At 47.2% G+C, this 25,094-nt stretch overlaps 2 protein-coding genes across 2 annotated transcripts in view; one reads left to right on the top strand and one right to left on the bottom strand.

Moving 5' to 3' along the window:
• LOC123503816 overlaps positions 1–15,944 on the bottom strand; it is an 86,321-nt gene extending 70,377 nt beyond the window's left edge. Inside the window, exon 1 of the mRNA XM_045253866.1 lies at positions 15,119–15,944. Coding sequence (XP_045109801.1) covers positions 15,119–15,255 — 137 coding nt within the window. The 5' untranslated portion in view covers positions 15,256–15,944. The remainder of the gene's footprint in view (positions 1–15,118) is intronic.
• The window catches only part of LOC123503822 (DNA-directed RNA polymerases I and III subunit RPAC2-like), a 33,965-nt gene continuing 11,836 nt past the window's right edge, over positions 2,966–25,094 (top strand). The window contains exon 1 of the mRNA XM_045253882.1: positions 2,966–3,114. The gene's annotated coding sequence lies outside the window, so the exon portion shown is untranslated. The remainder of the gene's footprint in view (positions 3,115–25,094) is intronic.

The raw sequence follows: 25,094 nt of genomic DNA, 5'->3' as shown, positions 1-25,094 counted from the left end.
CACACACACACACACACACACACGACACTCAAGGCAGGTCAGTGCAGATGTGAAGGTAACGAACAGAAAAAAAGAAAAAAATAATTAAATCCGTGTTTTAAGAGAAGGAGGGATAGACAGAAAGGGGAGCGAAGGAAGCAAGGAAGGAAGGAAGGAAAGAAGGAAGGAAGGAAGGAAGAGAAAATAAGGAGAGAATGTGGAAGTAGGATGTGATGTTGGCTTACACACACACACACACACACACACACACACACACACACACACACACACACACACACATGATTCGAGCGAGTGTATGCGTGCTGTTAATATGGCTGTGACTAAGCTTAGAGAGAGAGAGAGAGAGAGAGAGAGAGAGAGAGAGAGAGAGAGAGAGAGAGAGAGAGAGAGAAGATTGTGTTTGTTTTTGCTACTGTATTCGTTAATTAAACTCAAGACGTCCACTAAATTTACACACACACACACACACACACACACACACACATGGATTGGATGGGAGGGAGGCCGAGAGGGAGAGAGGGAGAGAGGGAGGGAGGGAGGGAGGGAGAGAGAGGGAGGGAGTGGGGGGGTGGGCTAGAAGGAAGGAGAGAGAGAGAGATGGAGAGAGAGAGGGGGAGGAGAGGGCCAGTGTCAGTGCTCCGCCCGGCCTTGCGTCCAATGTTCCCGTTACCTCTCTCCTCCTCCTCCTCCTCCTCCTCCTCCTCCTCCTCCTCCTCTATTTCCCACGATATTTTCTTTGCTCACTTCCTCCTACATTTTCCTAATACAATCTTGCTTCCTATTAATCTCCATCGCGTGTTGCTCTACCCTTGTCTTGCTTGTTTTAATCTGAAGTACTGTAGGGTAGTGGTGGTGGTGATGGTGGTGGTGATGGTGGGCATTGGCAGCACTTTCTCTAGTAGTAGAAGTAGTAGTAGTAGTAATTTGAATAGTAGCGGTAGTAGTAGATGGTGTAAGTGCCAATAACCTGAAGTGTGTTTTTTTTACAGGGTCTGTGTGTATCATTAGAAGGCAGAGAGTGTATGTGTGTGTGTGTGTGTGTGCGTTGATGGGCCCATGCAGTGTTCCCTCGTTCACCACACCTTCATCTGCACAAGCGGCTCGCAGATGTCGCCGGCAGTGGTAGTCGTGGCAGTGAGACGTACGAGTATTAAGAATTTTATACGGCAAATGCTGGCTGGCACTGTTCTTGCCTAGCTGTGTGGGTGACCTCTGCTGGGTTCAATTGGTACACTGGCGCTTGTTTTTTCAATCCCCTCGGCGATACTTTAGACTGACTAGCGATCTGTTTATGGCTACTACATACAACTATGAGAGTCAAATACATGTGAGCTTTATATCCTTTAGTAGTAGTAGTAGCAGTAATAGTAGTAGCAGTAGCAGTAACAATATTTTACGAGGCAGAAAAACAACAGAAACAACAATACTTAAAGAGCAACAGTAGTGGTTTGCGTGTTTGTGGTGATCGCGTCAGGACATTCCATCAGTTAGCTTTCACACATGTAACAGGAGGAGGAAGAGGAGGAGGAGGAGGAGGAGGAGGAGGAGGATGAGAGGCTGTGAGGCGCATTCTCTCCTCCCAGGTGGAAAGAGAAGCAATAGTGGCCAGAGGAGAGGCAGGAAGCGAAGAGCATCACCAAGAGAGAGAGAGAGAGAGCGAGTGTGTGTGTGTGTGTGTGTGTGTTGAGCCCATCCACTGTTCTTAATGGTACATATAGCACTTTTTTGTTGCCATCGCCTCTGCTGTCTATCGCGTGCTGTTTGCTTAAGTTAATGCTCTCTCTCTCTCTCTCTCTCTCTCTCTCTCTCTCTCTCTCTCTCTCTCTCTCTCTCTCTCTCTCGTTCAGCCTTGCTTTACCTTCCTTCCTCGTCTTCTCTCTTCTTCCTTTCTTCTCTTCCGTTCTTCTCTCTCCCCCTCTTCCCTCCCTCCCTTCATGCATTCTTCTTCCTCTTCCACCACTCCCTCTTTCTCTCTCCAGTCTTGCTTTACTCTCACTAACACTCCTTCCTTTCCTCTCTTCCTTCCTCTCGTTACTTGCATATTTTTCAACGGTAAATTTTTGTTGAAAGCTAGTTGTATTATAATTTTCCTCCTCCTCCTCCTCCTCCTCCTCCTCCTCCTCCTCCTCCTCCTCCTCCTCCTCTTCCTCTTCTTCTTCTTCCTCCTTCTCCCGGTTCTCATTGAAAGTGCATTAGGAAGCGTAGTGCGTCACAGGTCAGACCAATAACCCATGGCGTGTTCCTCCTCCTCCTCCTCCTCCTACTCATCATTCTCCTTCTTCTTCTACTCGTCCTCTTCCTGCTCCTGTTGTTCCTCCTTTTACTCCTGTTGGTAATGTTGCTTCTCCTCCTCCTCCTCCTCCTCCTCCTCCTTCTTCTCTTCTTACTCTTACTGGTGGTAATGCTTCTCCTCCTCCTCCTTTTACTACTACTATTACTACTGCTGCTGCTCCTGCTGCTGCTACTGCTGGTGTTGCTTTTCCTCCTCCGTGGCACGTCTTGAGTCGGTGCCGCGTCGTCGTGCGAGGGGCGGCGAGGCGGCGTGGCGGTGGTGTGGTGATGTCCGTCCTCCCGTTATGGCTGTGGCCTACGAGTATACTTCCGTGTGGCGGCGAAGAGCGAGCACCGGCGGCGCTGACCGGCTGTTGAACCCATGGCCAGGGTCAGGTGGCCAGCGAACTCCTACCGAGGGATGGGATTCGGGCTCGTGTTTCCCGCGGCCGCGATGCAGGTGTGCGGCGGCGGCGACTACGACTGCGACGGAGAGGGACGCCGACCCCGCTTGTGCTGCCGCCGGGCCTGCCTCTGTGTAGTGGAGCGTGTGGCGGCTAGATGAACTCCTCGGGGTCACCATCTCACACACACACACACACACACACACACACACACACACACACACACAGGTTACCAGGCAGACAGTAAGCACATTAATTTTGCTATATTTTCATTTCCGCAGTCCTGATGTGCGGCGGAGGGAAGGAAGAAGGCAGCGGCTAAGTGTGTGTGTGTCCCCGTGCATCTGAAGTCATGTCCCGCCTACGGCCTCGTGTTAAACTTGTCGCGCCGTGAAGAGCTATCTGCCGGCGGCGTGTTGGGCCCTGAGAGGCGAGGAAAGTAAGCAGTACTAATCATAGCAGCTGACCGCGCCGCTACACACACACACGCACACACACACACACACACAAGTCATATATGAATAATGAAGATAAACATGTCCCGGGTTGACGCGTGAGCACCCTGCCAACACAGCCGCGTCACCAGGTTCGCTCGTGCACCATCTGTTTTTCTTTAACGGGCCTGTATTTTCAAACTATAGCGTTGCACTTCCTTTACTTGAAGCTACATAAACTTATAAAGGTGTATGTGCGGTTATAATGACATGTGAACAATATTTCTACACTATAAGCAGTTGAAACTCTCTTGGTAACGTGCTAACCATCTCTGTGGCCTTTGAAAACAGTCGTGGTGAGAGAATAAAGTGTTTCACATAATCAGCTTCTTTGCGACTCACGAATAGATCATGAACCTCAAGTGTGTGTGTGTTTCACTGTTTGATCTGCTGCAGTCTCTGACGAGACAGCCAGACGTTACCCTACGGAACGAACTCAGAACTCATTATTTCCGATCTTGGGATAGGCCTGAGACCAGGCACACACCACCCGGGACAATAAGGTCACAACTCCTCGATTTACATCCCGTACCTACTCACTGCTAGGTGAACAGGGGCTACACGTGAAGGGAGACACACCCAAATATCTCCACCCGGCCGGAGAATCGAACCCCGGTCCTCTGGCTTGTGAAGCCAGCGCTCTAACCACTGAGCTACCGGGCGTGCGTGTGTGTGTGTGTGTGTGTGTCTGCCACCCAGCCCTCATCTTTTCCAGCCACCTGAGAGTAGCGAAGGGTCTAGAGGGCGAGGGAGGAGTGAACAATGAACGTGGGGAGTGAGGAGATGTGAGGGACGTTGCGGTGGCACGGGTGACGGACACTCCCTCTCTCTAGCTAAGAGAGAGGGACTGTCAAATAACTACTACTACTACTACTACTACTACTACTACTACTACTACTACTACATAAATACAATGATAATAATGACAGTTACGACAACGCCAAGTAGTAGTAGTAGTAGTAAAAGTAGTAGTAGTAGTAGTAGTAGTAGTAGTAGTAGTAGTAGTAGTAGTAGTCCTAACCATACAAACTTATTCTTAAGTGTTATGAATGAATGGTGTGTGTGTGTGTGTGTGTGTGTGTGTGTGTGTGTGTGTGTGTGTGCATCTTTAACAATACAGCTTGAGGGATACGGAGAACGGCATGTGAGGGGGAGGGGTGTAGGGACCAGGGAACGCTGCAGTGTGTGGAGGGGGAGACGGGTGGGAGGAGGGGAGAGAGCGAGAGAGAGAGGGAAGAAAGAAGGAGAGAAGGAGAAAGACCTGAATTGTATAGGGGAACTGAAGAAATATAAAGGATGGTTGGAGAAAATAAAAAAAAAAAAATGAAAAGAAGAGAAGAAGAGAAAGAAACAGGAAAGGAAGAGAAGAGAATGTTGAGAGAAAGAGAGAGAGAGAGAGAGAGAGAGAGAGAGAGAGAGAGAGAGAGAGAGGTTGGGGGAGAGAAGACATCAAGAAAAAGAAAGAAAAATTGAGAATATGAAAGGAAAACAACAATTCTCTCCCTTGTCTTCCCGTTTCTGCTCAATTCCTTCTCTTCACTCACCCTCAGTTGTGTTTTCAAGATACCAGTAACATTTTAACAAGAATTCTGGGTTCGTAATCAGAAACGCTCTTCTCTCTCACCACGACTATCTTCCAAGGCTACAGAGATGATTAGCGGGGTTTTTAAGAGCATTTCTCCAGTTATTATTGTAGAAATGTTGTCACTCTGCCTCTAGAACCATAAAAACACCTTCAAAAACTCCTGTAGATTTAACTAAAGCGCAGAAGTGTGTCAGAATACGAGCTCTGTACCGTTAATAAGAGAAAAGAAATGTTAATAAAGACTTTCCAAATTTATTCCCACTATTCTATCAGATTTTAGTGGAAATTTAAAGGTTTTAGTTGTGTTTTCAAGATTCCAGTGACATTTTAACAAGAATTCCGTACCGTTAATAAGAGAAAAGAAATGCTATTAGAGGTTTTACAAATACATTCTCACTATTTTATTAGATTTTAGTGGAAGTTTAAAGGTTTCAATTATGTTTTCAAGATTTCACTGATATTTTGAGAAAGATTCCGTACCATTAATAAGAGGAAAGAAATGTTAATAGAGACTTTACAAATTTATTCTCACTATCTTATCAGAGTCTAGTGGAAATTTTAAGCTTTCAGTTGAGTTTTTAACCCCTTCAGTAATAGGACGCATTTTACATTAAGTTTGTGGGTGTGATTAGACCATTTTATTGACATCAGGAGTGGAGGTCGGAAGATTAACTAACGGCCACAGTCTTCACTATTCTAATCCCCACATAACCAGAATGAATATGGAAACGCGTCATAGTATAGTGAAGGTGTTAAGACTCTAGTGATATTTCAAGGACTCCACACCATTGATGGCAGAAAATAACTAGTGGAACCCGAGTAATCTTGCTTGCGTCCTTTGAAAACAGTCTTAATGAGAACCCAAAGCCTTTCCAAATACGCCATGTAGTGAGGAAGGAGCTTGACCCCTTCAGTACTGGGACGCATTTTTGCCTCGAGGTTTAGATATGATTTGATGATTTTATTTATAATAGGAAGGGTCTGTGGAGGTCGGAGGATTAATGACTAGAGTCCACACTATTGTAATCCCTCACATGAGTTTCTGAAGCTGTATAAAATTGCTAAACAGTAAGCAGAGTGAATAGGAAAACGTGTCATGGAACTAAAGGGGTTAAGACTGACATTATTAGACGAGGTGTTCCCATAGGAGCTTTGTGTGGAAATGTAACCTGACTTATAACTTCTTTGTATATTTAGTGATCATTATATTTTTCCTTCTGTATTATTCTTTTTTTTTAAGCTTGAACACATTATTTTGTCTCCCACCCTGATTGTTCACCGTGAGAATTTTGCCTGCGTCTTTCTCTTTGTATACCTTACACCACTTAACCCCCTTCAGTAGCATGACGCGTTTCCATATTCATTCCACCATTTTATACAGCTTCAGAAACTCATGTGGGGATTAGAATAGTGAAGACTCTGACCATTAATCTTCTGACCTCCACAGACTCTTCCTAATGTAGATAAAACTCGTCTAATTGTACCCAAAACTCAATGCGTCTCAGTACTTAAGAGGTTACAAACAAAATCATTTAATTGTACTCAAAACTCGAGGCAAAAAAGAGTCCCAGTACTGAAGGGGTTAAAGATTCATTGCCTAGTGATATAAGTGGCTACCGAATATTAACTCCTTCAGCACCATGACGCGTTTTCATATTCATTCTGGTGACTAATGATTTTTTTTTTTCTAGAGCTTCAGAAACTTATGTGGGGATCAAAATAGTGAACACTGTGGCCATTAATCTTCTGACCTCCATAGACCCTTCCTAATGTCAATCAAGTGATCTAATCGTACACAAAATTCAAGGTAAAAAATGCGTCTCAGTACCGAAGGGGTTAATAGCGAATAAGTCTTCATTCCTTCTCTGCATCTTGGATCTACTTAGCAACTGAACCAATCGCGTTTACTATGCTGAGTGAACGAAAGTGGGTGATTTACGTCTAATTCTTTGCATCACCTTGACAACATTGAGTGACTGAACGAAAATGAATCCCTGGCCTCGCTCGGGACAATAACCAACATTTTTCCACATTTGTTGCCGAGAAGGATAAAAAAAAAAACATCATAAATTAACAAACTTGACATTTCACGCTTCGCCGCTGACTGATTTTCCGCAAGACTGCTTTGAAAATTCGGGAATCATAGACTTCCTCCAATTTTAACACTTTTCCTGTGGGGACGGATGAAGGAGAGGAAGAATAATGATGTGCTCTTGTTCCCGCCCTCGTCTCTCGCTCAGATCCGTATTCAGAAAAGTTTTGCTCTCCACAGCTATTTTTCAAAGGCCACAGGGATGATTAGCGTGGTTTTTAAGAGTGTTTCTCCAGTTAATAATGTAGGAAGCTTGTCACTGCCTCTAGAATAGTATAAACATCCTAAAAACGTCTTATAAATTGAGATAAAGCCTGTTGAAGTAGTGATGTGAATGGTGATGACAGAAAGTAACGCTGTATTCAGAAACTCTTTGCTCTCTCACCACGACAATTTTCCAAGGCCACAGAGATGATTAGCGGGGTTTTCAAGAGTGTTTCTGTAGTTAGTAATGTAAAAATCTTGTCACCTTTTCTCTTTAACCATAAAAACACCTTAAAAAACTCGTGTAAATGTAAATAAAGCTTTTTGAAATAGTCTTGATGTGAATAGTGATGACATACGGTAGCGCCATATTCAAAATCGCTTTGCTGTCTCACCACGACTATCTTCCAAGGCCACAGAGATGATTAGCGGAGTTTTCAAGAGTGTTTCTATAGTTAATAATCTAGAAAGCTTGTCACTCTGCCTCTATAACCGTAAAAACACCTTAAAAAAACTCGTGTAAACTTAAATAAAGACTTTTTGAATAGTAATGTGAATGGTAATGACATATACAGTACCTCCGCTTTGCCCTCTCACCATCACTGCTTTCCGAGGACTCCAGTTGAAGATACTCGTGTTTTTCTGAGTATTTTTATGGTTCTGGTGATAGATTGGTAAGATTTCTAGTTTATTAAAAGGAGAAACTGTCTTGAAAACCTGGCTAGTTGTCTCTGGGGCCTTGGAAAATTGTCCTAGTGAGAGATGAAGGCGTTTCTGAATTTGGGCGTTGCTTATTTGATCTCCCTCGCAAATCTTTCTCTTGCCTCGTCCATGTTTTTCTCTCTCCCTCTCTCTCTCTCTCTCTCTCTCTCTCTCTCTCTCTCTCTCTCTCTCTCTCTCTCTCTGTCTCTCTCTCTCTCAATAACAACAGGAACGGTAAAAATAATCGATCAATCTCTGGTTTTACATCTCATTAATCTCTGCCTCCGTCTTTCTTTCTCTCCTTCTTCCTCGTAGCACGACTAATCTTCGGCGTGTTTGCTTCAAGGTAACTTTTTCCTTCCTTTTCTTTTCTTTTTTCTTTTTCCTTCAGTGCGTTCAATCTCCGCGTGTGTGCTGCAAGTAGCGACCCTCACACACACACACACACACACACACACACACACACACACACACACATGCATACATCATCGTCAAAGGAACAAATGCGTCGGTAAAACACTACTCCTGGCATATCAGTCACGGTCATGAGAGCGAGCGCACACACACACACACACACACACACACACACAAGCACCAAACGAGTTATATTTATCTTCCTTTATGCTCTTCGACTTATTCTTCCGTATCGATCAGTTTTTTTTTTTCTCTCTCTTTTCGTTTCTTTGATCGTAGTCGTGAAAATCGTGAAATCTGATCTGAAAGGCACGTTAATTTCTGGGAAGTTTGGGTAGTTGACATGTGTGTGTGCGTATGTAGGAAGGTAACACACACACACACACACACACACACACACACACACACACACACACACACACAAGCTTTTATCATTCATTATCTCTCTCCTTTCCATTCACGAGCGTTCGTTCACCCGTAGTCTAAACCGGCTGGAGAAAAGCAGAGAGAGAGAGAGAGAGAGAGAGAGAGAGAGAGAGAGAGAGAGAGAGATGCCTGACTATAATCATTCGTTCAGCTCTTGGATTATAAGCATATAAAGTTTGGCCAGTCTCTCTCTCTCTCTCTCTCTCTCTCTCTCTCTCTCTCTCTCTCTCTCTCTCTCTCTCTCTCTCTCTCACCGCATAAGGGGAGATAACTACCCTCGAAGCAAGAGATAAAAGTATTCACATGTTTTTCCTTCCGTTTTTAATTTACCGTATTTGTGTGTGTGTGTGTGTGTGTGTGTGTGTGTGTGTGTGTGTGTGTGTGTGTGTGAGTTTAGTACATGAATTCGTCCGAGTCTTTCTCTCAACTCTCCGCTAATCAATTCGTACCAGCGGTCAGTGAGTCAAGCAGTCAAAACAGTCACTCTTCTCTTCCTCCTGTGTCCTCTGTAGCGCTTGTAGCCCGCCCCTCCATTGCATTCAAAAGGCTGTAGTCGAAGGCTCTAGTCTAGCTGAAGCGACCCGAGTTTGGTGTTTTTTATAGCTCCAGTGACAGATTAACAACATTTCTACATTATGGGTAGGAGAAACACTATTGAGAACCCGGCTTATCATCTCTGTGTCCTTGGAATATAGTCGTAGTAAGAGAGAGATACGAGAGAGCAAGGTGTTCTAGAATACTGACCCTGAAAATCTTACCATTTTTTATATTATTCGCATTGCAATGTAGTTACGTGAATGATGATGCTAGGAGACAAGTTCCCATAAAGTGTCTGTACTGGTAAAGATGTATATTGCGACCAGAGATGCATTAGTGTACTTGTTAACCTCTTCAGTACTGGAACGCATTTCTTCCTCGAGTTTTGGGTACGATTCTAATCTCTCTACTCTAAAATGGTTCCTGGATTTCAAACATATTGTAGCTTATTGATAACGTCATTGATTTGATGTGAATAATGTTTGTTTTCTGCTGATCAACGCACTTATTACAACTACAGCTCATGGTTTTCCTCAAGACCTGACAAACCACGCAAACCCTGGGACACCATTCAAACCGAGACGCAGATTATACACCATTTTACTTACATTAGGAAGGGTCTATGAGGTCAGAAGATTAATAGCCAGAGTCTTCACTATTTTAACCCCAACATAAGTATCTGTAGCTGTATAAAATCCCCAAATGGTAAGCAGGATGAATATGAAAACGCGTCTTGGTGCTAAAGGGGTTAATGATGACTGTTTCACATGGGTTACCTCTTGTGATTCCCGTCTTGTCACCTCTCCTGTCTGTGTCGCGCAGTGTATTTCAAAACAATGCGCTAATTTTAGATCAGGTATATTAAGGTGAGGAGAAGCAGTTTCGCAATGCTTTAACAAGGTGTAAGAGGGAGAATCGAAACTAGCGTACATGTGTTTGCGTGTACGTGTAACAAAATTATTCCCTCCAATACTGGGACACTTTTTTTACCTTGAGATTTATGTACGATTAGACCATTTTATTGACATTAGGAAGGGTCTACGGAGGTTAGAAGATTAATGGCCGGAGTCTTCACTATTTTAATCCCCCACATGAGTTTCTGAAGCTGTATAATATCACCAAATAGTAGGGAGAGTGAATATGGAAACACCTCATGGTACTCAAGGAATTAACCCGGTTTTGTCACTTTTTCCTCCCGCGTCTCAATACAAACCCTTTTCACAGCGCTGGGAAGTCCAATCAACGAATACTTTACCTAAATAACCTTACATTTTTACTCGCAGTTCCACAATAATCCTAGAAAAGGGTGCCGGGGAATCAAACACTCATAAATCTATTGAACGTGATCGAGAAGCCTTGCCTAACGGTATAAGGTACAGCCGGTGCTCCTGAATGCGAGGTTACGGTGACTGGAGGGGGGATCTGATTCGCTCTTAATGGCCGCTCCGCTGATGAGAACACTCTAGGATATTGTTGGGCCGCTATTGAAAGGTCTTCGACACCACACACGCCATTCAGTCTCGCTTCACTCATTTCATCAGCGTTTATTCTTTTTATTGTTCTTTGTGTTCTTGTGTGTGAGTGTGTGTGTGTGTGTGTGTGTGTGTGTGTGTGTAGCCTTTGTCACCGCTATATGGCTGACGCTGTGCTCCCTTGTTCTCTCACCTCGACGATTAGCCAAATTTTTAAGACTATTTCTCCAGCTAACAATGTAGAAATCTTGTTAATCTCTGTTTAGAAAGGAACGGTAGGGAATCACGACTATTTTCAAAGGCCACAGAGACGCATAGCCAAATTTTCAAGACTATTTCTCCAGCTAACAATGTAGAAATCTTGTTAATCGCTCGCTGCCTAGAACTACGATAACACGGGAAGGGAACGGTAGGAATGGAAGAGAAAGGGAAGGGGAGATAGCTATGTCATCCATCACACACATTCACCCTTCCGTTTCATTTTACATAGACTGACTCCTCCTTCTCAGTGACGCAGATGAAATGTGGGAGTATTAATGTGTTGAGTCCCTCTTGTGTGTCGCTTATGGTTCTTTCTTTACTTGAGAGAGAGAGAGAGAGAGAGAGAGAGAGAGAGAGAGAGAGAGAGAAATAATACGACCATATTCAGAAACGCCTTGCTCTCTTACCACGACAATTTTTCAAGTCCCCATAGACGGGTCTTCAAAACAGTTTCTCCTTATGATCAACTAGAAATCTTGCCAATCCATCACCAGAATCATAAAAAACATGCTTAACCCCTTCAGTACCATGACGCGTTTCCATATTCATTCTGCTTTCTATTTGGCTATTTTATACAGCTTCAGAAACTTTGGTGGAGGATTAGAATAGTGAAGACTTTGGCCAATTATCTTCTGACCTCCATAGACCCTTCCAAATGTCAATAAAATGGTCTAATCGTACACAAATCTCAAGGTAAAAATGTGTCTCAGTAGTGTAGGGGTTAAAAACATGAGTATTTTCAACTACAGCCTTTAGAAATAGTCGACGTGAGAGAGCAAAGCGTTTCTGAATACAGGACACTAAACATTTTGTCTTGTCTTTCCTTGCCCCGCCTCCGCCCCGCTCCGCCCCACTCCGCCCCGCTCCGTCCCTTTCCGTCCCGTTCAGCGCGCCCCCGTCGCCGCGTGTGCTACAGATGTGTTTGGCAGTTTGGCATCCCTCCGCTAGTTAGTAAAGCCGGGAATTCACTATCTAACGAGGGAATCTTTTGTTTTTTATTGTCTGTATGTGTGTATGCGTCTTTCTTATGAGGTGCAAGACATGCACAATTTCACGTTTCCTCTCTCTCTCTCTCTCTCTCTCTCTCTCTCTCTCTCTCTCTCTCTCTCTCTCTCTCTCTCTCTCTCTCTCTCTCTCTCTCTCTCTCTCACCACGACTACTTTTAAAGACCACAGAGATGATTAGCCGGGCTTTCAGTGTGTTTCTCCAGCTGCTGATACAAAAATTTTAATCTTTCATCAGAACCGTAAAAGCTTCCTTGAAAACTCGTGTTAACTTCAACTCGAGCATTTTCTTATGAAGTGGTGCGGTGCTGATGTGTTCCAGCATAGAGTCCTAATAGCATGCCGAGATTAGGACAAGAATCGTCTCTCTGTTTTATTGCCGCCGCTAAGAAGGTTGTATTGTGAGAGGAGAATACACACACACACACACACACGCACACACACACACACACACACACACACACACACACACACACACACACACACACAGGGATCAAGTTTCACACAACCACGTCAATTACTGGTCTCCGCCCCTCCTCCACCACGGGCCACCGCTGGGCACCAGGCAGGGAGGCAGGGAGGGAGGGATGCAGCTCTAGATAATAGCCGGAAATCCTTTCATGGAGAGAACTTCGCTATGGGAGGCTCGCGTGGATGAGAGAGAGAGAGAGAGAGAGAGAGAGAGAGAGAGAGAGAGAGAGTGTGGTGCTATGAAGAACCGTTTGTCAGCCTCACACTGCTGTCCGTGGTAAGGGCATGACACGGCGCCTTGAGAGGACCGTGTGTGGTTGGCGTTGCGGTGAGGGTGAAAGGCGCCCGTGCAAGGAATGCCCACCCGTGTATTACCGTGCTTCTCTCCGCGGGTCTTAGTGAAGGAGGCGGGCACGAGGTACCCCAAGGTTACGTGTCACCGTTGCGCAGTGGTTGGCTTTACGCGTGTCTTGTGGTGTGCATGACCACGCAACCTGGCCCCGCAGCGGCCATGGACGGCCACACGCCCTGCTTGACGTCACACGCCTCACAGACTAGCACCACCAATACCGTCATCACCAGCAACAGAGGTTCACCGCCCTCGCTACAGTAAGAGAGACGTGCAGCCCGTATCGAGAGCTAGCTCGTGTCCTTTTCAGCCTGCCCGCTTGCCAGTCTGCCTGCCTGCCAAGTGTTTATTGGACTATTGGACGCGGCATGTCATCCACACGTCACGGTCCATCATAACTCAGGACAGGACCGCGTGTCCACCTTGCCCTGTAGCTCCTCACCGCCTGGTCCCCGCCCACTTCACTTCTTCATTCTTTCTTTCGGGCACCACGAGGGATCTTGGGCGTGCTGCGGCCGCTGTGGATATAGGGGTGGGGGGTCAGCGTGAGGACGGCCCCGCGGGGGTGTTGAGCACAGCTGGCGGGCGGGTGTTTCAGTGTCATTGACTGTGGGGCGGCAGCTGGGGCTGTTGCCAGGCTCCCCCGCTGCTCCTCCTCCCCTCCCCCACAAATGGGCGGCCCCGCTGAACCTATTCTCCCCCAGCTTGCCTCGCTCTCACAGGACTCACGTGAGGTGCAGGGCAGGACGTGTTTCCCTGGTACATGGGCACTCACCGCACAGACACCAGAGCGGCCCAGAGCGGGGCTGTCACGCTGGCAGCGCCACTTTATGCGTGTTCATGACTTACCTTATTTCTAGACAATCATGATCCTTTCGTGAAAGTTACTTGTCCCCCGTCCCCTCCCTGTCCGCCCAACGTCACAGATAGCGCCGCGTGCATCGGCTGGTGACGCGGTGACCCGTGCTTGGCAGGCGGCCCAGCGCGGCGTTGGCGGAGGAATGCCCATAAAGCGGTGAATGGACGCCTTCCGCTGATCGAAGTGACCCGCCGCGCCCAATCACTGCATGCTCGCCTGTGGCCTGGGGCGCGGCTTCCCTGCCCCGCGGAGTGTGTTCTGACAAGCAGCAGGCAGAGGTGTGCTGGAGGCCTTTCAATGACTCCCTGGGGTGGTGTGAATCAGTCAACTTAGGTTTTGTTTCAAAGACAACAGTGGCTGGTAATTACGATGATGAAGATATCTGTTGTGAAACGCGTACTAAAACGAAGACTTGAGATGTCCGTGAAGGCCTTTGTGTGGCGCCGATGACGAAATGAATAATACAACGCAGGGGAGAAAATTGCTGTGACACAATACGTGGAAAGAGAACACGTCGCAGTAGCAGGAGGAAGGAAGAGAGGGCGGCGGCCGGTTTTAGCGCCTTGCTGTCCCTTGATAATGCGGAGAGAACAGAGCATCGGACAATTTAAGCCTCTTGGAATGAGGACTGACGAGGCGGAGGGTGAAGGGTGAAGGGTGAAGAGGGACCAGGAGGAAGAGGAGGAGGTGGTGGTGGTGGTGGTGGTAGTGGTGGTTACACAACAACACTTAGAGCTGTGCTGGGATTGAAAGACTGGAGTGTGTGTGTGTGTGTGTGTGTGTGTGTGTGTGTGTGTGTGTGTGTGTGTGTGTGTGCACGCTCCCCAATCCATTAAACTTTGACGTAATAAACTTCAACATATGATGATAGTGATGACGATAATAATAATAAAATTAATAATCGTCGTACATATAAATTTATAACGAACATACTCATCTCTCTCTCTCTCTCTCTCTCTCTCTCTCTCTCTCTCTCTCTCGCCGCACCGTTAAGTACAGTGACTGAGAGGTAACTGTGGACTGCAGGCCGGAACTCGGGGACTCAATCCGTTTTCTGTTAAGGTCTCGGGGTGGGCAGGCAGGCAGGCAGCATGAGGAGGGAGGCGGCGTGGCGATACTGATGGTGGTGGTGACGATGGCTGTGATGTGGTGGTGAGGAGAGGTGATGCTGTAGTGGTGGTAGTGGTGGTAGTGGTGGTGGTGGCAAGGAGCAATAGGGTGATAGGTGATGAAAGGTTTAATTGTCATGGTAGTAGCATTGCGTCACTCCGGCAGCGTGTTGGCAGCCTTACTTTACGCACTTGTCGTGGGCACAAGACACGCACATACTGACAAACCGTAAAGAAACTCAAACTGACGGAGGGGAATGTGAGCCTGCTGGCGGCGGCGCCTCCCTGCCACCTGCTTGACAAGACAGCCGCGCCGCCGCCACAAATCAAGACTGAGGGAAGCCCGAGAGGAGAGAGAGAGAGAGAGAGAGGGCTCCATCACAGGTGTGTGTGTGTGTGTGTGTGTGTGTGTGAGGCACATCCACGGCACTGAGTGGGCCTGACCAGAGGCAAGGGGCACTGACCTGAGTGTGTAGGGCGCGGGTCTGCAGCAGAGTCGTTTTCTCGCCGGCACCTTCATTGGGGTGGGAGGTGTTCCCGGGGCCCGCAGCACCCCGGACACGGCACAGCCCCCCACCACTACCTCCACGCACAGGGGCATCAGCTCAGTTCGTGCGGCACTGCGTACACACCTGAGAATCTTGACCTAGCGCGCTGTGGTCACTGGCGCTCGTGGCTCATCAGGCAGAAGCGCGGCTCCTTGGGCTCTTCTCGCTCTTTGTTTCCTTATCTTTATCTGCGTGAGAGAGTGCACTGTGACACGGGCGTGTCACGGGCGGCGCGGCCAAGAGGCAACAAGGGTCGAGGTAAGGCACGGTGCACAGTTTCATTTAATTGGCGAGTTCACTCCCCTCAGAGTTAGTCTCTGTTATGGCAATGTCATTGACCCCAAGGTTTGATGGAGCTAAAGAGAGCGTCGCCGCGAGCTTCCCGTGACTCATACTGCATGTTTGGAAGGCAGCGTAACACGGGCAGACTTGGGAATGTAGTGAAATACCCACGATGGCATTGAAGGCGTCCACGTGTTGTGGGAGCCGCGGCGACTGGCACAGGTAGCTCCCCGCGCGGAGGTAGGCAGCGTACTGGGTCCGGCTGGCGCCTCCCCGGGTTCCCGCACTGCTGCCGGGGTGGGAGAAGGGACGGCGCGATAATGCCAGTGACAGAGGCACAGGCACAGTTACAGGACGACACTGCCGCCGCTCGTTGAGTGGGAGGAACCTCTGCTACATTCCCTCATTCTCCTCTTCGTGTTGGTCTCCCACATAGGAACTTGTCATTCCACTTGGCTCATTCTCCTGTTCCCGCGTAGTGGTAGTAGAATGCATTCTTGCGCAGTTACGTCCGTGGGAGAGTGCGCGCATGTAGCCAGTTGGGGAAGATCTGCACCTGGGACCGAATAGGTCCGGGGGTCACGGACCCAGATAGTGAGTGTAGCCTGCGTGTCTTCCTTGCCAAGCAGAAGGAGGCGCCCGTCGCCCAGAGTGGCAGCCCCCCACTGGTGTCACGCACGCACATCCGTAACACGCAGCCAAACCCGTCCCTGGCCCATCACATCACTCGCGTGTAAAAAAGAAAATTCCCCCGCCGGCATCGTGGGTTCATGCACCCCTCTCTAGATCCAGCCCGAGTACGCTGACATTAGCCTGCCGCTGCCGGCCCTCCTCCTCCTCCTCCTCCTCCTCCGCCTTGCTCTGTCTTGTACGCTGCTCGCCCTCGCCCGCCGCTCTGCACCCACTCCATTCCTCGTCATTGTCTTCACCAGGGCAGGACACTGGACGTGTACCTGTCCTTAACGCGCCAACAGTCCCTGACAAGAGGCGAACCACGTACTAAGTACGACACCCTGGCAGTGTGGCAGGGGGCGCCCCTCCCTGCGTCCCTGCAGTACTCACCCTGCACGCCCCGGTCTGGCCTGGCCGCCATGAGGGTGACGTACTCCTGGGCAAAGTGACGCGGCGCTTCGATGGCACTCAAGTATGCAGGCGACGGGGCTTACTAGGCCGCGCACGTAGGCCCCTGATGGCCTGCCGCCGCCGCCGGCGGGAGGGAAGAGGCTGACTCGCCAGGCCAGGGGACGCCGACCCCCAAAGTGGTGATACTCACCGCATCCTGCAGGCCATGGCGGCCACCACCACCACCACCACCACTACCACCACCATAGCTCACCATCATCACCACCGCCACTTCCACCACCCTAGCAGTCACCACCACCCTCACCATCACCACCACTAACATCGTCATGGTCGTCACCGTTACCACCACCACCACCACCACCACCACCACCACCACCACCGCTGCCGCCACCACCACCGCTATCACCACTCTCACCACCGTTACCACCACCACCACCACCACCACCACCACCACCACCCCTGACCTCGGTGTCAGTCACCTTAAAGCTACATTCTTTTTAGTCACTTTTCCTCCCCAGGAATGAATGGCGGCGCTGGTGTCGTCGTCGTCGCCATCGTCCGCTACCCACGGTGTTGGGTGAATGACTTCGTGTTCTCCTGTTTCGTCTCAAAATTACCATTACTTGTATGTTAACACTGAACTCCTTTGATAGCGGTGAATGCCGGGCCGACCATTTCATGATACAGTTGTCGCCAATGCTCTCCTGCAGTGTAATGGTGATGCCGGATGCCCGTACGGTGGTGAAGAGAGATGTAAATAAGTAGATGGGGTCGAGTGTAGAGTGATAGAAAGATAGATTAATATTTCAACTGAGACGTATAAAGACTAATATCAATTTGAATAGAAGGATAGACAACTCAATAACACACACACACACACACACACACAATGTTAATACGGCAGAGAGAGGGAAGAGAGAAGCAGAGATGAAAAATTAATACCTTTTCATACAAACTCATCAAGGGAGAGAAAGATTCCAAGTGAAATTTCTTCTGAGCAGCGAAGCCGACGAGGGGAAGGGCCGAGGTGGATGATCTGAGGGACGGGGGGTATGGGTGGTGTGGCGGGGAGGCGTTGTGGTAGGGAAGGAGGGGTGCTTATGCTGGAGAAGGAGGAAGAAGAAGAGGAGGAGGAGGAGGAGGAGGAGGAGGAGGAGAAGGAGGTGGAGGGGAAGGAAGAGGAATAGTTGTTTTCATGAGTAATAGAGAAGTAATAGTAGTAGTAGTAGTAGTAATAGTAGTAGTAGTAGTAGTAGCAGTAGTAGTAGTAGTAGTAGTAGTAGTAGTAGTAGTAGTAGTAGTAGTAGTAGTAGTAGTAGTAGTAGTAGTAGTAGTAGTATTGATAGTAGTATAGTAATAGTAGTAGTAGTAGTAGTAATAGTTGTAGTAATGGTAGTAGAAGTAGTAAGTAATAGTAATAGTATTAGTAATAGCAGTAGTAGTAGTAGTAGTAGTAGTAGTAGTGGTAGTGGTAGTAGTTGTTGTTTTTATTATAGCAGCATCAGTTTTTCTAGTGTTGGTGGTGTTACTAACTACATTAGTGATGGTACAGCATAGTACAAAAAGTGGTGGTGGTGGTGGTGGTGGTGAAGGTCGCGTAGTGTGTGTGATACGATACGATGTTGTGTAGTAGTGGTGGTGGTGGTGGTGGTGGTTGTGGAGATAGGGTGATGGTGTTGCTAGCGATGATGGTGGTAGTGATGCCAGCTGGGGTGATGGTGGTGGTGTTGGTGGTGGTGTGGGTGGGCTAAGGAACCATGCCGGTGTCATTTCCCAGGTCAACTAAGGCCATAAAGTGACATTAATCTCTCTCTCTCTCTCTCTCTCTCTCTCTCTCTCTCTCTCTCTCTCTCTCTCTCTCTCTCTCTCTCTCTAATCGCACGGACATACCGTCGCGGCACCGCTGCATTATTTCTGCGGAACAGCGCGTGGAGAGAGAGAGAGAGAGAGAGAGAGAGAGAGAGAGAGAGAGAGAGAGAGACCAACGTCCTCAGAGGCCTTATGGCGGAGGGAGACGCTTGTATAGTAACTGGGCGGCGGCGGTCAGACAGGCAGACAGACAGACATACGGGAAGGGACAGGCCGGGGTGAGAGACAGGCAGGTGTTTGAGTGAGGCGCGACGTGACCCAAGTGTCCCAAACGGTGTGGCACTGCATGGCCGGCGCCTCCACTCGCCAGGGCCTTGGGAACAGGTGGTGGCACGGCCGGGAGTCGCGGGTCAAGGGGCGAGAGTTCCCGCCTTAGCGCGCCGCCGCCCCCACCCCCAGCAAGTGTGTGTCAGTCAACGACCGACATAGTTTGCGAGCGATAACTCCGCGCGTCCCGCTAAGTTTCGCTCAACCCCGAATTTTCTCCCGGAAGAAACACCACGCCGGCCCGTTCGCTGTGTGCTCTCGAGTCAAGGTGTTGGGCGCGTGTCAGGTGTGCCAGAGGGCAGTGTGTTGGGTGAGGGGAGGCTGGCAGGCGCGGTAACCAGGGTATGCGTGGCAGCAGAAACGCGACTCTATTGGCGGCCGAAGCGAGGGCGGTGACATTTCGGCGTGGTGAGGAAGAGGCGCTTAACGGTATGCTGCTAGGGAAGTGATTCGTCGCGAGCCGCACTCGTCAGTCCGTCAGCGATCAATTTTGGCTGGTATACTGAAACGCTGTACTCACTCGCGCCTTCTTATTTCTCTCTCACTACGGCTGTTTTCAAAGGCCTCAAAGATGATTGATTACCTGGGTTGTCAGGAGCATTTCTTCTGTTAATGATACAGAAATTTTGATAATTTGTCACAAGAACCGTAAAAACACTGATAGAAACCCCTGTATTTCATTATAACCTATCTCTCGTACCACTACTATTTTCCACGACCACAGAGATTTGTCTGATTCTCAAGAGTACTTTTCTTGTTAATAATGCAGAAATCCTCTTAATCTGTCACTAGAACAATTAGAACGCATGTAACTCTAAGTCAACCCCTTTGAATGTACCATACGTGCCTTCGTGCATCGACGCATCACACTCCTCGTTTGCATCTCCTGGAAAATGGAATGGAGCTGACAAAAACAAACGGTATTATGAGAAAATCTGAATAAATACCGTGGTTTTTTCCACTCAGATATATAAGAGTAATGCTGACGCGATAACAGAACAGCAATATTAGTCTTTACAAAGCCACCACCACTATCACCAGTAGTTGCTAAGCTGGAGGTAAGCTGTGAGAGGAGGAGCGTAAGAACATAAACATGAGGTAGTGAGGTGAAGCAGGCGGGCGGGCGGGCGGGCGGGCGGGCGGGCAGACGTGCATTCACACAACACTTGCATTATTACTACACTTTGCCTCTCTCATGCTTCTTGTGTTACTGTTCTTGTTCATTGAGGAGTCAGGTTGAAAAGTCAGATTGAAAGTCCTTCCTAAGTATATTATCACTGCAATTTAAGGAACGTTGTAATTAGAAAAAGAATATCAAAACTTAAATTATAAACTGCGCGTCTCTCTCCCCTCCCCCCTTCATCGGTTACCATTACTGATTAAGGGACATTGGCCCCTTGTTATCATTTTTTTCTTGTGTGTTATGAACTCTGCAAATCCCTCTTTGTGGTGACGTCCGTGTTATCTCTCCTGGCCACGTGACTACCGCTTAATATTTTGAAAGGTACTGCTCTACCTCTCTCTCACCACGACTGTTTTCCAAGAGCACAGAACTGACTAGCGGGGTTCTCAAGAGTGTTTCTCCTATTGGTAATGTAGAAATCTTGTTAAGCTGTCACTACCACCATGAAAACACCGTTAAAAACCCCTGTCACGTGTATTAAACCCATATTCTAAAATGCTTTGCTCTTTCCCTCACTACGACTTTTTTTTCAAGGCCGCAGAGATGATTAACCTGGTTCTCAAGAGTACTTTTCCTGTTGGTAATACATAAATCTTGTTAATCAATCACTACAACCATAAAAAAATATCCTTGAAAACCCGCGTCACATCAGAACCTTTAGAGAGTAGTTGAAGTGCGTCACAGAAACTGTATAACGGCGGCGGCAGCGGACAGCCTTCACGCCTCACTGCAAGGAAGCCCACCACCGGAAGTATTTAGGTCCTGGTTTTCCTCGTATTCCGTCCCTTTCCCTCCCATTCCCTACCCTTACTTTCCCACCCCCCACTCCCGTGCAGCGCCCCGGCCCTGCATTAGCGAAGCAGCGGCTGTACGACCTCGATTCCGCCAGAGTGAGGACAGGTGTAAAATTGCACGTGATCCGCGTCCCGACACCCGCAGGCATTAATCCCGATCAAGGGGTCGTTGGCCTTGTGTTATCTGTGCTTCTTTCCCTGCGGTGTGTGTGTGTGTGTGTGTGTGTGTGTGTGTGTGTGCAGTGGCGTGGCTTTACGGGGCCACTGTAAGACGGGGATTAAGTTCTTATCTTCTACTTGGGTGAGAACAACGCGGGTGGTGAGGGAAGGCGAGGGTCGAGAGGTGTGTGAACTGCAATATCAGCGGGTATATGTAATGAAAGCATACCCCAAAAAGCTCTAATGCATCGTGTATTTATTCTAGTTATATAATTTCAGTGTGAGGCGGGGATTAATTCCTTATCTTGCACTGGAGGGAGAACATCTGGGGTGGTGAGGGAAGGAAAAGGTTTGAAAGGTGTTTGAACCGCTTTGTTAGCTGGTATAAGTGGAATTTCATTTTTCAAAGTACATGTTTCTAGTGACAATTGGACGAGGATTCTATGTCAGCACTGGTAAAAGTATCCATGAGTGTTGCAGAAAAGATGAAGAGAGCGGGTTAGTGCAAGAAGCCTACCCTGTACGAAACACTCTTATTCAATTTCCACTATCACCCTCATTTATAAGTTTTATAACCTTCATTTAAAGCTCCTTAATGATTCAACACTAAGAACCTAAAGAAAGAACACTAGAACATAAAGGTTAGTGCAATAAGCCATCAGACCTACATGTGGCAGTCCCTATACGAAACACTCATATTCAATTTCCACTATCACCCTCATTCATAAGTGTGTCTATCGAGTCCTTAATGATTCAACACTAAGAACCTTAAAGTCTATTCAATCCATCTATCACTCTATTTGAAAACCAATTCCTTTAAGTCTATTTCGTGCTGGAACCCATATCGTTCTCATCGTATCCTGAGTAATGGTCCTTAAAAACTTGCTTGTTCTTATGTCCCCCTGTACCACTTAACCATTTCAGTAGCAAGACGTGTTTCCGCATTCATTCTGCTTACTATTTGGTAACTTTATACAGCTTCAGAAACTTATGTGGAGATTAGAATAGTGAAAACTCCGGCTATTAATCTTCTAACCTCCATAGATCCTTCCTAATGTCAATAAAAATGGTCTACTCGTACACAAATCTCAAGGTAAAAATGCGTCTTAGTACTGAAGGGGTTTAAAGATCTAGTTGAGAAATTTGCTTGCATCACACGTATTGTATCCTTCATATCACTTACAGGCGTCTATCTGTTCGAGCAGAGGCGGTCCGTGTTGCTTGCTGTCCTGGGAGGCTGAAGGACGTTACGAGCGAGGCGTTGAGACGTGTAGGAGTCTCCGGGAGTTAACTGCCAGATGACACTGTAATGCACTCGGGTTTTCCTCAGTCACTCGGCCCTTGGTTATTTTTAGCATACAAAATCTTCACCGGAATCCCTTGACGTGGCATTAAAAAAAAAGGTGTAGGTACTAAAAGTTTGAAAAAGAAAAAGAAACACGTAAAATCTTTCTAAAAACTATACATTTAGACGTTTCGGAAAAGCGCATTGCTGTGATGCTACAAAATCTAAATTACGTTTCATTTCTTAGATCACTTTTAGGTCAACTTGGAAGCTAAAGGGAAGGAGAAACATGATATGAATAAAAAGAAAACTGCATTAGTGCAATCCCAACACACCTGTGGACGGAGAATTCATTAGGCAGGCAGTATAACCGTTGATTACCATAACACCTGCGCACACTCTCTCTCTCTCTCTCTCTCTCTCTCTCTCTCTCTCTCTCTCTCTCTCTCTCTCTCTCTCTCTCTGTCACTTCAATTAGTGCAGCCTTTTGAAAATACTCGAACTGAGGTCGGGGTTGTTTCAGAATACGGTTCCAAATTACATACTCCTTCAATTGGACTTAAGTGAGTGTGTGTGTGTGTGTGTGCGGAGAGGCTCACGTCCCGAAGGCATAGTGGGTGAGATCACGCTGTTACATGAGTCTCCAGGTGATGAGTCAGCCAGGGAGCATGTGAAGGGTGGGACGGCACCGTTTTGTTCGGGAAGTGGTGGAAGGGAGGGATGGAGAGAGGCCTTCGTCTTGTGCGGTGTCCTGTTCAGCCGTCCTTCTCATCTCGATTCCACCCGCTCAGCCTCGGTTACCTCAGCCCGCGGTGTTGAGTGACCGGTGGCGTGTAGATCTTTGACCCGTGTTCAGAAACGCTTTGCTCTCTCACCACGACTGTTTCCCAAGACCACAGACGCGATCAGCCAGGTTTTCAAGAGTATTATCCTAGTCAGATATGTAGGAATCTTGTTAATGTGTCACTAGGAACAGAAAGAAATCCCTAAAAACCTGTTGATATTGTTATAAGCCGATATTCTGAAACGCTTTGCTCTCTCTTTCTCACCACAGAGGCGATCAGCCAGGTTTTCAAGAGTATTTTCCTAGTCAGATATATAGGAATCTAGTTAATTTGTCACTAGTTACATGAAAACATTTTTAAAATCCTGTGTATATTGTTATAAGCCAGTATTCAGAGACATTTTGCTCTCTCTTTCTCACCACGACTGTTTTCCAAGACCACAGACGTGATAAGCCAGGTTTTCAAGAGTATTTTCCTAGTCAGATATGAAGAAATCTTGTTAATTTGTCACTAGGAACATGAAAACATCCTTAAAAACCTGTGTAAATTGATATAAGCGGTATGCAGAAACGCTTTGCTCGCTCTCTCTCCCTCTCACCACGACTGTTTTCCAAGATGACAGAGATGACTATAGCTGGGTTCCCACGAGTGTTTTTCCTATTGATAATGTAGAAATCTTGTTCCTCTGTCACTTGAACCAAAAATCAGCCTTAAATAACACGTATACCTTCAACTTGCAGAGCCTTTTGAAAGTAGTACTAGAGGTGCAGCGTGGAAGTGTTTCAGAAAGTGGCGCTTATCTTGATCCCGCACACTCGTCCTCGGTTACCTTATGCCACGGTGTTGAGTGACCAGCCACCAGCCTGCCTGCCAAACCTCCCCAGTAGTCTCATTAGATTACTTTCTTATTCCAGATTAGATAGTGTAGTTTATGAAAAAAAAATAAAAGCCAGGGTTATATTACTTTTCTCTCTTTGTTACTGAAGATAAGAGTTTGTAGGTTTGGTTAGGCTAGCTTAGCGCCCCTATTCAGATATGCCTTGCTCTCCCACCATGACAATTTTCCAAGGCCACAAGAGACAACTACCCAATTTTTCGAGAGTTTTTCCTTTTAATTTACTTGCCAGTCTTGCCAATCCATCACAAGAACCATAAAAATACCTTTGAAAACACGAGATCTCAAACTAGAACCTTTGGAAAATAGTGATGGTGAGAGAGCAAAGCGTTTCAGAATACAGGCCTTGGTCTCGTCAAATTACTTATCACACACCTCGCAAGAACCTAAACGTTAGCTGGTGGTTGTTCTTCCTTCGTGTTCCTTTGTGTTGATGCGCAGTGGCAACTAGTGATGGGGGAAGGAGCGTGCAGTCAACCAGTTCGACAGACAGACAGACAGACACAGTGTGGGCCGCGTCTTAAGGCCTGGAGGGGTCATGAGTGGGAAGTGCGGGTCAGCCAAGGCAGTGAGATCATGTGTATTAGTGCCGTATTCAGAAACGCTTTCTCTCTCTCTTTCTTTCTCACCAAGACTATTTTCCAAGGCCATAGAGACGAGTAACCGCATTTTCAAGAGCGTTTATCATGTGAATAATGTAGAAATCTTGTTAATCTGTCACTAGAACTAAAAACACGCTTATAAACTCCAAGTCACTACAATTAGAGGCTTTTCAAAGCAGTGGAGGTGCAGCGCGGAAGTGTTTCAGGATGTTTACCAGTAGAGTTGTGTGGGAAAGATGACAAGCTCTGAGTTATAGCAGTAGTATAGTCTTTCTACTCTAAAATGACTCCTGGATTTCAAACATATTGTAGCTTATTGATAACGTAATTGATTTGATGTGAATAATACTTGTTTTCTGTTGATCAAGGCACTTATTACAAGGATAGCTCACTGTTTTCCTCAAGATATGACAACCACGCAATCCCTGGGCCACCATTCAAACCCAGACCCAGGAGCCACTTTAGAGTAGACAGACTATAATGGTAGTAGTGGTGGTGGTGGTAGTAACAAAATTGGACAGTGCATGTGACAGGATCTTCACATGCTACCTGGTCTACCTTCCCTTACTCAGCGCGACCCCAAACACACATTACTGAGTCGCCTCATACACTGCACAGAGTACACACCTCACCCACACCACACACTACCGGGACTCAATGCCCTTTGTACCGGTTACTGCTGCTGCTG

This window comes from Portunus trituberculatus, chromosome 14, assembly GCF_017591435.1.
Source record: "Portunus trituberculatus isolate SZX2019 chromosome 14, ASM1759143v1, whole genome shotgun sequence".
Lineage (NCBI taxonomy): Eukaryota > Metazoa > Arthropoda > Malacostraca > Decapoda > Portunidae > Portunus > Portunus trituberculatus.
This window is presented reverse-complemented; position numbering and strand designations above follow the sequence as displayed.